This window comes from Triturus cristatus, chromosome 5_2, assembly GCF_964204655.1.
Source record: "Triturus cristatus chromosome 5_2, aTriCri1.1, whole genome shotgun sequence".
Classification (NCBI taxonomy): Eukaryota; Metazoa; Chordata; class Amphibia; order Caudata; family Salamandridae; genus Triturus; species Triturus cristatus.
The window spans coordinates 777,184,096-777,200,272 of NC_140588.1; the positions used below are offsets into that span (position 1 = coordinate 777,184,096).

At 45.8% G+C, this 16,177-nt stretch overlaps 1 protein-coding gene across 1 annotated transcript in view; it reads left to right on the plus strand.

Moving 5' to 3' along the window:
* Positions 1-2,010: 2,010 nt before the first annotated feature.
* The window catches only part of LOC146829255 (uncharacterized), an 80,429-nt gene continuing 66,262 nt past the window's right edge, over positions 2,011-16,177 (plus strand). The window contains exon 1 of the mRNA XM_085606455.1: positions 2,011-2,238. Within this exon, the coding sequence (XP_085462581.1) occupies positions 2,067-2,238 (172 nt within the window). The 5' untranslated portion in view covers positions 2,011-2,066. The remainder of the gene's footprint in view (positions 2,239-16,177) is intronic.

Here is a 16,177-nt window from a genome sequence, read left to right on the forward strand (position 1 = left end):
AGATTGGACCCCTAAATTTGATGTCTCTGAAATCACAATTCAAAATCACAACTTACGGTGAACTCAGATTTTAAATTGTAGTTCTGAAAATGGCAATTTAAAACATTTGGTATTTTCTTACTTTAGCCAGTTGGTACCTCTTCCTGTCTCTGCATACGCATCTGGGGTTGATGAGAGCTGGGCTTTGTGCATTCCCTTTAGACAATCACACACAGAGGGAGCTTAGGTGTGCTATTGGGCCATCCTGGGCAGGATGGGAGGAGCTCCTACCTTCCCTCCCGTACGGAGTCTGACGCTAGGGCAGGAAGAGTCAGTCCAATACATGCTCTTACCTTAGAAGAGCTGTATTTTCAAGTACATAAAGATAGAGTGGTGTCTTAGAACCGATCCAAAATTCCTGACTAAGGTGGTCTCCAGTTTTCACCTTAACCAACCAATCAAGCTGCCAGTCTTTTTTCACTCCAAGAAATGGTAGCAGAACTTGCTTTACACACTCTTGATGTCAAAAGAGCATTAATATACTATATTGATAGGACAAAGACCTTCAGTAAGACTCAACAGCTGTCTGTTTCTTACTGCACGCCCCATCAAAGACGTGCTATTTCCGAAGCATGGATTGCATGACGGTTGGTCGTGTGTACAGACCTGTTATATCACGTGAACAGCACTTTCAACGTCATCATGGTCAATCTCCCCTTCATCTTCTGAGGCATCTAGTGTGTGTAGGGCATTAACTGGTTTAAGCTTCTAACCTTTTGGGGGCGCTGACGAGGGACAGAATTTGGTGAAATGGTTACGCTTGTTGCATGCAGAGCATCACATCACTTGTGTCAGGCAGGCCCCTTGGTGTGGGAAGGGACCTCTGTGTTCATAGCAAGTCTTAGATGCTGTGTTCATCATGGTACAGGACTTCCTTCTGTCAGGGTTTCTGACAGCCACCGCATTGACCAGTTTTGTTGTGCTGCCAACATATGAGCTGCTCGCACCTTACATAACTCTTTTGACCTCTCCAGGGTTAACATGTCTGCTGTGGGCATTCCTGGGACTTGGAGGATATTTTCTCTGAGTTTTGTTGATGAACAACCCTGAATGAATTGAGCTTGGATTTCATCATTTTCATCTGGTATGGTGCAGGTGCTAGCTAGCTAGCTCCCTCAGGCGGGCATAGAAGCTATCAATGGATTCACCTGGCTTGACATAGTAGGAAATGATCATAGTCTGGATTAGCCAGGGGTTCGAAATAGGCAGCTAACTTGCGTATAAGGTGGTCCCGCATCGGTGACTGACTTTCCAAGTTTATTTATGGCAGGCCCACCCAGATGTAGAAGCATGGGGCGCCGTCTGTCTGCATCCGGGTCAATAGCCACAAAGTAGGTCTCCAGATGTTCTACCCAGTCTTTCCATCGGATGGGGGACCATCAATCAGAAATGGCTCTACAGCTGTCATGGTGTAGGATGACCAGGCGTCACGGATTTGCCAGGATGGTCCCCGTTTTTCACCAGCTGTCCAGGCAGATTTCGAGAAATTTAGCTCATGTCCCTGTTTTTGGAGAGGGTCGACTAAAAACGGGGGGAGGTGTTTTTTTATGTTTTACAAAGCGGGGATAGTTAGCAGTTGTTCCAAGAAAGCAATTTAATTCACAGGCAAGCTACTGGGTTTAAAAATTGCATCTTATGTATGTTCTTACTGCCTGTTTTGTAATTCTCTGCTGAGGAGGGCTGTCATTTTGTGCGCTCGCTTGACGTAACATTATAGTTCTTCTATTTTTGTGACATGTCCCGTTTTTTTGCTTTAAAATTCTGGTCACCCTATCATGGTGGCTGGTCAGGACAGTGAATATGGTCTGCAGGGCAGGTGCAGGAAGCAAGCACAAGGGTCACTAGGAGGGGCGCACAACCGTTGCAGGGCAAGCAGTCATCAGACCCACATCCGGCTGTCACAGGTCTTGCAGAGAAGGAGAACCAAACCTCCTTTGTGGCTCGCGGCGTGCATGAAAACCACAGGACTGTTCTGCCAACAGGATGGCCAAGATGCGCCCCTGGCAGCAGACGGGCGGCAACGGGCCATGGTTAGCGAGAAGCCAGGAGGGGCGCTCAGCAATCAGGCCGGAGCAGGACAGATGGCCGGTGCACCACTGCGTAAGTCACCTCGATGGAGCCAACAGCACGACACAGCAAAGCCGGAGAAGCAGACACCACGGGGCGTGGCAACGCAGGCAACGCACTGGAATCGCAGAGGTGAGGCGGTAGGTTCAGACCGCATCGTCACCAGTTGTTCTGTGCACACACTCACACACACAACAGTGCGGCCTGCGCATGAAAAGCTGGTCAGGAGGGCTTTCATACAATAATTAGAGGAGATCGTATTTGTGTTCCACTGCCTTGGATCATGACCCCAAAGCTATTTATTCGACTCTGTCCCGACGTCAGGGTCTCGACCATTCGGACGTGGCAGGAAGGGACCACTCCACTAACAAAGAAACCCACCAACACAATAAACATAACAGGGGACAGCTGCTGTAAATTGCATAGGAGAAGTGGCCCAATAAAAATCTAGTGGACACTAAACACATTAACATATGCTGGAGGGGATATTAATAAAGGCGCTGTTGGAGATGGAAATGATGCAGAGAAGTCTGGTTGTCCTTGACCGATATGGAAACTGAAAGTCAGTGAGGAGGATACATTGGCTGGTGAATACAGTTGGAGATGCTGAAGCTGAGAGCGCTTCAGATGTCAATGAAGGTGGAACAGAGCACCTGTGACTCGTCTGTATCGGCTGAGGTCATAATGGAGACTACAGATATTATTGGCCAGGACGCAGTTGCGCGCAAGGCGCGCAAACCTAGCCACAGTGAAGTAAGGTAGTTGAGAAATCTCACACTGATCTCGGCAGGTAAGAAGAGGTGGGCACCTTGCACCAGTCCAAACAACCCCTTATTGATGATAGGTTAAAGACAACCTTTATTGAAAGCTATCCTAGTGGTAGCTATAGAGAGCAGCTTTCAGGCTAAGTCTTGAAGGAATGTAAAGCAGCTTGTTTTACCAGTCTTTAATCTCTTGAATGGCTAAATGAAAGGCAACCACACCAGGTATATATATAAAATATATGTATTTATTACTAAACACATCCTGCTAGTCTCTTTATGAGGCTAGAGGTCAAAACACATAAGTTACACTTCAAATAGTAGAGTAAAATAGCACAAATACACAGTAGGGCCTAGGGGCGAGTCAAACCATATACTAAAATAGTGCTATAAGAACCACAACTTAACTAGACATAAGGCCTAGAGCCTGTAGAATCGCTGGGACCCCAAGGAACCACCCAAGGTAGTGACACAGGGGACCCATGGGGGCCGTTTGCAGTGTGAGAACACAGCCACGAGCTCCCGTTAGCTTCTATGGGGAAAGTCGCGGTTAGATTGTTAAAGATTAGAGATGAGCTAGGACCAAACCCTTTTGGACTTAGGAAGTTCTAGGATCAACACCCACGGGAGCACCGGAGTATTCGAGTTACCTCACCCAGGGATGCCGGGTGCATACGTGTCAAATAGTGTCTGGTTGCGTCGTCGTTTTCAATGGAAGCTGGCGAAGAAGTGCTGCTGCCAGAAAGATGTGAAGTGTCCAAAGAGATCCAAGCCTTGGTCAAAGATGAGAAGAACCTGAAAGTAGAGGGGACAGAGTCTGGGTCACTAGCCAGTGACCAGGGGCACGAATGCCCACCGATGTCGGGTGATTTCAGGTGAAGAAGGTTAAGCTTGACTCTTCACCCACGAGGACCAGGAGGCATTGGGGATGACCAGGAGCTGGATTCGAGCTGTCTCACGAAGGATGTCGAGTGTTGCAGAGTCGGTGCCCAGATTGGACACAACAAGCCTTGGCAACAGCAACCCACGCAGATAGATAAGAAATGCTTCGGTGCAGACCAGCAAGGTCTGAGGGACTCACCACGTGGTGGGGAGTCAGGGCACGTCTGGAGCAACCAGGGAAACCCAAGGAAAATCTCAGAGTGCTCCCACCCAGCCCCAATACACATCATCCTGTCTGGGAGGTGGTTACACGTTCCTGTGACAGGAAACCTATTGTCCAGGCCTCCCCTGCCGGAGTTTCGGTCAGCAGCAGGACGCCAGACCCGTGTCTGTGCCTGCAGCATCCATTTTGTGATGCCAGGGCTCTTTTAAGTTGGTACCGGTTATACCGGTGCTGTCATGTCTCTCCCTCTAGAAGGGTGGGATCATACTCCCATACCAGGTACTGGTGTAGGGGTATGATTCCAAGGTGTTTGACACCAAACACGACATGGTTCAGTGCAGCCAGTTCAAAGTAAGCATTTATCGTTTGGTTATAATGCACTTAAGAGTATATGGTCAGGCTGCACTACTGACAACCCCGGGGATGGATTCCGAAGGCTGCAGAGGGGCTCAGCTCATGCCTGGGTACCCTCCCACATATAGCCAAGCACCCTGCCTTCAGGATTGATAAGGCCTGCCATAGGGGTGACTGATAGGTTTCTATGTGCAGTGATAAGTGAGATATAGTGAACCTATTTCCCAGTAAGGGGTGCATACACCACCTTACCCAGGCTGCAGTAGCAGACCTGTGGTGTCATTTTGGAAGGCTTCCCAGGGGTGGCATAATACATGCTGCAGCCCCTGGTAGGCCTCTGAGGTACCTATGCCCTGGGTACATAGTATACCATATACTAGGGACGCATAAGGGCACCCCAGAATCCAATCTGTGGTGTACTTAAAGTACATGGAATCAATTTAGAGAGGAAGCAGCTGGGCTAGGGTCCTAAATAGCAGGGCCCCAGCCAGACTAAAGTTGAAAAACAGTGTTACAGCAGCAAAAAGTGGGGGTAACCATAAGAGGCAGATCCTACTCTCCTACAGCTTGCAGAAGCTAGGCAACATGAACATTCCTTTTAGTACATTGAAGATTGCAAAAACCAAGCGTGGAGGTAGGAACCTCATCTCATTACCGAGTTTATGACCTTCACAAGCTTATCTAATTGCAGCACAGTGTGCTTTACAGTGGTCAACCTAGAGTTGTATATGCATTTTAGGAAGTGGCAAAAAGTAAATATGGCAGCATCTTACTTTAGATGACACAGTAATCAAATACAAAATCCTTTAAAGGTTGCAGCAATTGGGAACAAATAACTAAAAGGTATTAAAATTGTGGGAAGAGAAGCGAAAGTGATTTTATTCTCCGAATCTCCCAAAAACACACTGTCTATGAATAGATTAAGTATTGCAAATGAGCTTGTAACTCGTTAAGTTTATGTTCTACAGCACTTAACATGTAAAATCAGATGTTTTTTTTCGTCTGAACAATAAGTATGAGGCAGTGATGGTGCGTTGGCATTCGGTTACAATTTGCATGCAACAAACCCTTTGTGGTTGTCTGAGGAGTTCAGGAGTTAGAATTCAACAAAACAATTCAAATTTGTGTAACTCATTTGACCACACAGTAAGGACCAGGAATGGATAATTAAAGTCAAGGGGGTTTATTACAACTTAGTAGTGAGTTCAAAACAATGAAATTAAGCATCTTTTATATACAGAGTTCATAAGCAAGCGTTAGTCGAAATGGTAAATCCAGTTCAATAGCTTCAATATGTGAGAAGCGCAGCCACTTAAGTACAAATATCCAAGTATTAAAGTCATCAAATCAGAGCAATAAGTTTAGATTTGGGATGTTTAGAATGAAAAATCTCAAGGAACGTTAAGACAAAGGATGGTGTTAAAAATGGAGGTTTCTGGTTGGCAGAGTATACACCCTGTCCAAACAGGAGTCACAGTCCTAGTCAGTGTAAGTCTGATGCACAACCTAAATTAACCTGTGCTAAACCTATGGTAGCTTGGCACAGAGCAGTCAGTCTTAAGAGGCAATGTGTACAGTATTTATGAAACATTTAAATTGCGGTAACAATGAAAACACAACAAAAAGGCTCCACACCAATTTAGAAAAAGAGAGGGTATTATTCTGAGTGAAACAAGACCACAATGACAAAAATCGAATCGGAAGACGTCAAGATGCTTTTTTAAAAGATTACATTTAAAAACAGTGCTTAGAAATCAATAGAGCTCAAACGTTACTTGAGGTTGCGCTAGACCAGGGTAAATCCCAAGTTCAGGCTGACCCCGATGGCGAGCAGACCCGCTACAGGACCCACGCAGGGCTTGCTGAAAAAGTACCTGGTGCTTAGCAAGTGTTGGTGTCGATGACTCCCTGCATTGGTTCCTATTCACACAGTCTGGTCGATATGTCGGAGTCAATCCTCGCAGTCGCTGTTGAATTATCGGTGCTGCGTCAAAATCGAGCCTTGCAGTTGCATCTGTGGATCTTCGCTTCATCGGCGTCAAATCTTACAGTCGGGACCTGCATAGTTGAAGAATTGGCACTGCGTCGGCAGGCACTGTGTCTCTTCCGATAGGCACAAAGGGGTCCCTGCGTTAATGTTTGCAGAAAACAGCTGCAGAACCCACTTCTAAGTCCCAGGACTGGCGGGGGCACCTTGGGCAAGAGAAGGATACACCGATGGCTAAAGTCTAGCACCAGCAAAGTTTGCAAGACTTCTTTTGTGGCCCTGAAACGTCAGAGAATAGGAGGCAAGCCAACAAGTCCTTGGCGAAACTTGGTTTCAGGGTTGCAGAAAACAGGTCCAGTCCTTGTTACTCCCAGGCAAGACGCAGCAGGCAGCAGGCCAACACAGCGATGCAGTTATGAAAGTGGCAGTCTCTCCTACAGCACAGCAGCTCTTTTTCCAGGCAGAATGTCCTGGGTTTCCGCAAAGTTCTGATTAGGGGGTGTCAGGGGTCCAGTACTTATACCCAAATGTGCCTTTAAAGTAGGGAGGACATCAAAGAGGCCTTTGAATATCACAAGGTCCCTTCCTTTCCTGCCCTGGCTCCAAACTCACTAGAGGGTTTATGCAGCTATTTGTGTGAGGGCAGGCACAACCCTATTCAGTTGCAAGTGCCAGCTCCTCCCTCCCAATCTACCTCAGGAAGGTCCATCAGCCTAGTGATGGGCCATCAGTGTTCAAACGTCACACCCCTTCTCCCTTTGTGTGATTGTCTAGAGGGGATGCACAAAAACCAGCTGTCTCCCAACCCAGCCATGTATTCAGAGACAGGCAGAGGCACAGAATGGTTAAAGTAAAAAAAAATGGCAACTTTCTAAAAATTCACTGAAAAAAAGTCTGAAGCACACCCTTAGTTTACCCCACACTTTTTGTTCATTATATTATAATCCAGTTTGGCGTGCAAACACTCTTATGCACTCCGTTCCTTGGCGCAAATTTAACATTGCATCAAAACATTGTGACACGCAGTTGTCGTGCCCCAGAAGAGTTGCACAGCCTTATGCACATTTGAGAAACATATTCACTCATACTCCATAGTGTTACCAAAGTTCATCCAATTGTATTTCATTTTTTAAATCCATTTTCATCTGTCACGTCAAAGAAAGGAAGTTACAAAGTTTTCAGCATTTTAGTTGCTCAGGAATTGCCCATCCGGGCCTATTCACAGGCATGTAAACAAGCTCCATTCCTCCAATACATTTGATTAACCCAATGCATTTCGGTCTGATTTCGACCTTCCTCAGGGGTATCTAAAATGATTAAAAAATGATCATCAATCCCACTCATTTTTAAACAATATTAATGCTCAAGAATTAATCAAAAACCCAAAATGGTATTTACAACCTAACTTTTATCAATCATAATGAACCACAAACGTAGTGTCCAAATCATATCTCACGTGTTTGAGTTCAAACCAACTCTATGGTCATTCATTATGAACAAACAAATAATGCCCATCCATTACCATACATCCCTCCCTCTACATCATCCCCATTATTTACCTCCACCAAAAAACCTCCCCATATCAAAATAACCATAATCCATCCCTCGATCCAACTATCGTTTGACCACATGGCTGTACCGCTCATCTTACTCCCCCCCCCCCCCCAACACCCCAGTTTGTACCTCCAATCATATGGTTATTATTGGCCTGTACAACCATCAAGTTAAAACGCAATAAAATCCAAACACCATGGCTCCAAACCCGTAATCACAATCTTCCCATTTTTTTTAACCAGGTGTTACCTGCCCCACCTGTGCTCACTCTATGACGTGATTCCCTAAGCCCCGCTCCCATAAATCTTACGCGTGATGCGTATATTACCCATGCTTAAAGAAACAAAACCAAAACAAAACATTCCTGCTTGTGAACGAAACTCTTCCCAAGTAAATGAATGAATTCAATTCCAAATTCGTGAATAAACTTGCATCATGGTGTGGTATAACGCATCATTTTCTTATTGATGATAAGTTGTATGGATAATCTCCGACGTGACCATATAACTTCTTCGTGAGAATCGTATTTGTTTCCTTGGGTGCTTACAGGGTCGGAACGGAATGTAATATAATTCACTGAAAAAAGTCTGAAGCACAACCTTAGTTTACCCCACATTTTTTGTTCATTATATTCTAATCCAGTTTGGCGTACATACACTCTTATGCGCTCCGTTCCTTGGCGCAAATTTAACATTGCAACCAAAGTTCATCCAATTTTATTTTCCATTTTTTTAATCCATTTTCATTTCTTTGATGTGACGGATGAAAATGGATTAAAAAAATGGAAATAAAATTGGATGAACTTTGGTAACACTATGGAGTACGAGTGAATATGTTTCTCAAATGTGCATAAGGCTGTGCAACTCTTCTGGGGCACGACAACTGCGTGTCACAATGTTTTGATGCAACTTTCTAAAAATGACATTTTCTGACTTAGAATTTTAAAAAACACAAATAATGGTGCAGTTGGATTTTAAATTGTGGGTCCAGAGACACCAAACTCAAAAAACTGAGTTATCTGCTTCAGCCACACAACGCAGCTCCTCTGAACAGACGACCACTGTGTACAGTTCTCTTTCAACACTACCACCGCTCACATACCCACTCCACACCCATCACAAAGGAACTGGAGCAAGGTTACTGAGGAGCACATCGCTCCACCCTCCTCCACGATCCCCTCCACCTCGACCAATGCTAACTCTGCAGCCAAGGAAGTACACCCGTGGATCACCAACTACACAGTTAAGCTTGCACCCCTCTGCAACCCTGACAGACAACGCCCCCTAAAGGCCACCTGGTTCACGATGGAGGAACAGCAAAAACACTGACCAGACCACCTACAAGAATGCCATGACAAAATACCACCAACTCATGAGGTCCTCCAAAAGGACCTTATTCGGGAACACAATAATCACCAACTCCAGCAACTCGTAGGAACTCTATAGCATCATCCAGCAATGAACTCACCAAACCCCCCAGCGAAGCCACAGATGTCACACCCTCCCAGGACCTCTGCAACAAGCTCGGCTCCTACTTCCACTTGAAAATCCTCTATTAGAACTCCAGCGAACAGACACCAGAAACCACCCTCTCCTCCAGCAACCACAGCCAACCCACCATCATCATCTTGACCGCGGTCACCACCGAAGATACCGCCAAGACCATGAAGAGCACTCACTAAGGAGCCCCCACGGACCCCTGCCCGCCGCACATCTTCCACAGAGGCACCGCCACTATAGCGCCCGAACTACGATGCACCATCACTGCCACCTTCAAATCCGTCACTTTCCCTGATGACTGGAAACGCGCAAAACTACCGACCCATCTCTCTCCTTCCCTTCCCAGCCAAAGTCACCAAGAGGATCGTCAACGCCCAGCTGACAAACTTCATCAAAGAGAACGCCATCCTCGACTCTTCCCAATCTGGATTCCGCAGAAACCACAGTACCGAGACCGCCCTCCTCGCCGCCACTGATGACATCCGCATGCTCCTCGACCAAGGCCACACTGCAGCCCTCATCCTACTAGACCTCTCCGCAGCCTTCGACACAGTCTCCCACCGGACTCTCGCAGCCAGACTCAACAACGCCAGTATACAGAGAACTGCCCTCGACTGGCTCCGCCACTTCCTCGCCAGCAGAACCCAAAGGATCAGGTTCCTGCCCTTCCTCTACAAACCCACAGAGATCAACTGCAGAGCATGGGATCAGTCCCATGCTCTTCAACATCTTCATGGCCCTCCTTGCCGCCATCGTCAGATAGCATGGACTCAGCATAGTATCCTACGCCGACGACACCCAGCTCATCCTCTCCCTCACAAAGGACCCAAGGCCACCAGACTCAGCTTCCAGGAAGGAATGAAAGACGTTGCTGCTTGGATGTGCAGCAGCTGTCTGAAGCTCAATTTGGTGAAGGCAGAAGTCCTCGTCCTTGGACCCACCCCCTCAGCTTGGGACAACACTTGGTGGCTCACCACCATTGGCAAACCCCCCACCCCCATGGACCACGACTCGAACCTTGTCCTCATACTCGAGTCCTCCCTCACCATTGTTAACCAGATCAACGCCGTCACCTCCACCTGCTTCAACACCCCCCACATCCTTCGCAAGAACTTCAATTAGATCCCCCCCGAAGCTAGAAAGACCGCCACCCATGCACTCATAACAAGCAGACTGGACTACGGAAAAATCCTCTATGCTGGAATCAACAAATCCCTGCTACGCAAACTCCAGACCATCCAGAACACCACTGCCAGACTTGTCTTTGGCATCCCACAACATGAGCACATTACCCAACTCCTGCGAGACATCCACTGGCTCCCTGTCAAGAAAAGAGTAACCTTCAAGCTTCTCACCCACGCCTACAAGTCTCTCCCCAACACCAGACCCAAATACCTCACCGAAAGAGTCTCCTTCCACGTACCCAAAAGTAACCTCCACTCTGCCGACCTCACCCTGGCAGAAAGACCGCGCATTCGCAGAACCAGAGCAGGTGGAAGAGCCTTCTCCTACGTCGCGGCTAAAGTCTGGAACAAGCTCCCGGTCAACATCAGACGCTCCCCTACTCTGCACACCTTCAAGAAGAGCCTCAAGACCTGGCTCTTCTGCTGACCCGGAGCTGTTCACCCCCACGCCCACTCAAGCACCTTGAGACCCTTACTGGTGAGTAGCGCACTTCACAATTCCCTGATTGATTGATTGATTGAACTTGGCAGCTCAAAATTGAAGTTTAAACTGCACACACAAACTCTGCAGTGGCAGGCCTGAGCAATGTTTAAAGGGTTACTGAGTGGGTGACACAATCAGTGCTGCATGCCCACTAGTTGCATTTAATTTACAGGCCATGGGCCCATATAATGGCCTTTACTGGGGACTTATAAGTAAATTAAATATGTCAATTGTGGATAAACCAATGTTACCATGTTTTAGGGAGAGAGCATTTGCACTTTAGCACTGGTTAGTAGTGGTAAAGTGTTCAGAGTCCTAAAGCCAACAAAAACGAGGTCTGAAAAAAGGGAAGAGGAACGAAAAGGTTTGGGGCTGATTCTGCAGAAAGGGCCAGGTCCAACAGATGGTGAAGTAGGAAGGTGTCAGCCTAGTAAGGGTTTCAGTAGACAACCTCTAAAAGGGAACACATGTTTAGCATGTAACTTTAACTCTCAAGAATAGGGCAAGCAGCGAGGTCTGTACCTCTCTAACCCTAAAAGGGATATCCTTTAAACTCTAAACGCACATACTTTACTTAAAACATACAGATACATTCTCATAGGTCGATCCTCACAGCATCCTTCCAGGAACCAATAGAATTGCATTTCATGTGCACAGTGGCAACATTCCCAAATCTTTTCATGCCACAAAACCTGGGTATTCACACTGCCAATATTTTCGTCTCAGGCCTCGCTACTACTAATACATGATACTCCTTTATCTAACTAAAGAAGCCTTGGATCTGCATCTGCAGAGGAGAGAACATGCAAGACAACCAAATGCATTTCAAATTCTGGCCTAGTTAAATTAGCATGTTTAACACTCAAATGTGCACTTTGACTACGTGGTTATAGGTGCACGTATAACTTCAAAATAAATGCAGCAATGTAGATGTAACTTGGGTAAATGTGTTCATGCATACATTTTAGAATGTACTTCCAAATAGATAAAACATAACTTGAAACATAGGTGTAAATATGTATGAGAACTACATTTCTTCATGGTTAAGCTAAACAATGTACAGCATTTATGAATCTCTAGCTTCTACAGTGACTGCAATTCTGTAAGGTAGTTGAATACTTCACTTAACTTTAATAAAGTTAAGCACACAGAATATATGATGCTAAATGCATGTAAATATTGCACATCTGTGATGTGTAAGTGTGGAGCGGAAATTGCGCTACTGCAGTAGTGTGTAAAAAGAATGCATCCAGCAGTTGTCTGGCTGTTCCTGCTACCACAAAGATTCTACGGATGTATTTATAAGAAAACACAACATCGTGATTGAATCAGTCTGTGGAGGGCTACCTGGCTTGAATGGCTCTCAGTTTAACTGAGTATTCAGAGTAAAGTGTAACTAGAAACATGGCGGGCAAGCAGCTTTTGACCCGATTCAAGTTGGCAAACTGCAGAAAACTCTGAATCGATAAAAATTAAGGTCTGTGTTTGAGAGTCATTAGGAAACAACAGAACACTCCAACCACCCAACCAGTAGATTGGTCAGCTGTGTATAGTAAGTTGTCCCTCACAATAGTGAGTGCTGAAGAAGTTATTTGTGCTACAGAGTATGGTGGAAGAATGTCTGTATGGCATACCAGGCCTCGGTGTGGCTGGTTAGCATGCATGGAATGGTGCCTCCAACATTTATTACACAGAAGAGGCCTGTGCATCCTGTGTAATTGCTATTGACAATTCCCTTAACATCCAAATTCGAGATCTCCTCAAAACTAGTCAGGAATGCGGGAAAAGATTTAGCTTGGTGGTGATGGAGTGTGTAAGTCTGTGGTCTTGGGAGACTCAAACAATGCATCATTAAAATTATGAGGTCTTGTGGATAATGGCATGCAACAGGAAGTGCTTTCCCAGTGCAAGTGCCATGAGGCAAATTTTGTGTGCTGTTTACTTAAATAGTAATGTATACAAAAAGTGACGGATGCAATACTTAAATTAATCTCAGCCACTGGTAATCACTCAGGCCGCATCCCAGTCCATTGTTATTTTGCACAGCATGCCACCTCAGATAGGATCCAGCAATTGTGCAAACCAGTCTTCACCTTATTGCTGCAGCTAAGTGTGAGGAGTATGCCCAGACATGGGTCCTTTGCTCACTGTGCCACTGTAATCAAGCTATACCCGGCTGATAAGCCCTTATCAAATGTGAAAAATTCCTAGGTTGTATGTATTCCGGTTCAGGTAGGACCTGGTTTGGCAGTTCTGGCTTGATTGTTCCCATTGTAGCAGGGTCAAAACTGATTTGCATACGGCTGGGTCCAAAATGAAGTAGAATGGCGGGCGAAAAACTATGGATTAGGATGCAGCCCCAAGCGATTGTCAGTGACTGAGATCAATTTGTGTATTCCATCCATCACCTTGCTGCAGTTGATGCCCTCATTGCAACAGGTACGCCCTGACGTGGGTGCCATGCTCAATGTGCCACTGGGATCAAACTATATATGTCTGATAATCCTTTATCAAGGCAAAAACGGTCATTGAAATGGCCCTTATTCACATAGTTGATGGTGTGTTAAATATGTTGGATTAGAATTCATTTTGCCTACTCGTCCTCCTTGACCTCTCGTCAGCTTTTAATACTATCAAACATGACCGCCTCCTAGACCTTCTAGAATGCAGGATGGCTCTATATGGGTCTGTTTTAAAATGGTTCAAATTTTTTATCTGCAATAGAATGCAAAGATTTGTGGTCAATCAGTCCCTGTCCAATTCTACACCGGTCACACTAGGGCTACCGCTGAGTTCCACTCCCTCACCCATTCTCTTCAACCTGTGCATGAAGATTTTAACTGACATTTTGCAATCATCTAACATCCACTATCACATGTATGCTGATGACGCCTAACAGTACTTGAAAATCTCTTTGCTAAGGGAAGGAGGTGTGTTGAGGGATATCAGGTCCCTCAACACACCTCTTCTCGAAACTGGATGACCTCTAACAACCTCAAACTAAACACCCTCAAAACAGATTTCCTCCTAATTGCCCCGTCCAAGCAGTCTCCTTTTATTGAAGAGTATTTGAAACAGCTAACTGCTTTTGACTATGTACCACACATCATAGATTCTGCAAGATCACTAGGAAGAACGCTAGATAAGAGCCTGAACATGCAGGAGCACATCTGCACTGCCACCAGAGGAGCGAACATCCAAATGATCATCTTAAGAAAAATTAAACCCTTCCGACCCCCTGATGAATTCAAGCCTGCTGTTCAAGCCCTAGTAATCTTCAGGTTTGGATTATGAAAGTGCAACCCTCATTGGTTTACCGAAATATAAGTTGGCTCCCCAAAGGGCCTCTCTTAACCCTGCGGCAAGGCTCATCACTACAGATCATATAGGTGGTGGATCGAATTATGCCCTGTGCCTAAAACTCTAGCTGTTAGGGACGGCTTTAAGTCATGGTTGATCCTCCCTGCAACAGAATTGCCATCGGGCCAGTATGGAGAAGAACAATGCACCAGACTTGAGCGGCTGGCGGGGTCCTAGGTTTACGGTAACGTTACTTCAACGCAACCGACACTAGTAATTAGTGTGTTCCTACCCTGGCCACATTGTCTCCACAGCCAAATGGGGTTGTGTGTTCTTGGTTTACACGGCACCACACGTTTTTAGGGTGCTGTACGTGTGGCCACCATTGATACCTCTTAGAGGTTGTGGCCACCACCAAAAAGGTGCAGGTAGCCGTATACATTGGTCCTGAAGAATTGCCGTTTAATTAAAACCCAGGCAAGAAACATGTTGACCTCTTTGATTTTTGTAGCACATATCACTCATACACCTAATGGTGAGAGATGTGCAGATTGTTTTTAATCAGGGTGTTGACCATACTTTATTAAATTTGTTTGAAGTGGATCACCTACCCTGTTTTAGTACACTTACCTTTCACTTCACTTGCACCTACACCATTTATCCTAATTAACTGTTTTCCCCACACACCTCACCCACCGGCGTTTGGAAATAAAGATCTCCGACAGGAAGGCCCCCTCGGGGTGCCTGATCGGGCATTGCACTGCCGGCCCGATAAGGAGCAAAGACCCGGTGATGAAGCAAGACACCCGCTTGTTGGGTGTGTGAGGGTCTTCTTTTCCAGAAGGAGTACCTTTTACTCCGTTCAATCAGACTGTCTTCACACCATCACCTTGGGACTTAGTGATTCTAACACACACCGCGTTATTATTAGGAACTGCATACCCTTTTGTTAGCAATGCACCAGTACACCCAGGGATGCCATAGTATGCCAGGATGCTTTAGCAGTGAAAGCCTGGCCCTGGTCCGAGTGGAATGTACTGCATGCATGTGTCCCAATAAAGACTTTCAGGTCTTTAATAACAGTGCGAGCATCAGCCAAAGGTTGTGCCAAACACGAGGAACCTGGAGCAAGAATCAACTGCAACTAACATAAAATTAAACAAGGTATCCGAAATCAGTGGACCACAGTGGTCCAAATAAATGCAGCTGAAAAGTTTGCTGGAAATTAACAGGTGTCTGTAGTGTATGAGCATGTTAGAAATTGGATAACTCGTTGGCTGGTGTATGTGCCTAAGCCAGGCAAAAACCACCACTCTAGTCAGGGCATGGGAGTTACAGGCTGCAGATAACCCCTGCGCGCACCCCCTTGGTAGCTTGGCAGAGCAATCAGGCTTGTCTCAGAGGCAATGTGTAAAGCATTTACGCAATACACACACTCAGCAGCAACACACTAGGCAGACCACAAAAGATACTCCACACAAGGTTATATAAAAATAGCCTTTGTATTATCCATAAAACACAGTAGAACACAATCACATATATACACTGTGCCAACCGGCATGTGTCATAAATTCACAGGTTTTATATAAACCAATCGGCCAATCAGGCCATTGTCATAAACATCACATACATCACGGGTAGTGAGGACAACCAGTAACTGCTGGTAAGAGGGCACTTAGTACAGCACATTAGGCATAAACCTCCAGCACAGTGCACCACAGTAAACACTTTTCATAGTACACATACAAATCATAAGCAGGGCAATGGGGTAATTACCCTTAGATTGCACGCATCAGGGACCTCATACAACATGGTATAACCATAGTCCACTGTGCGCCAGAGT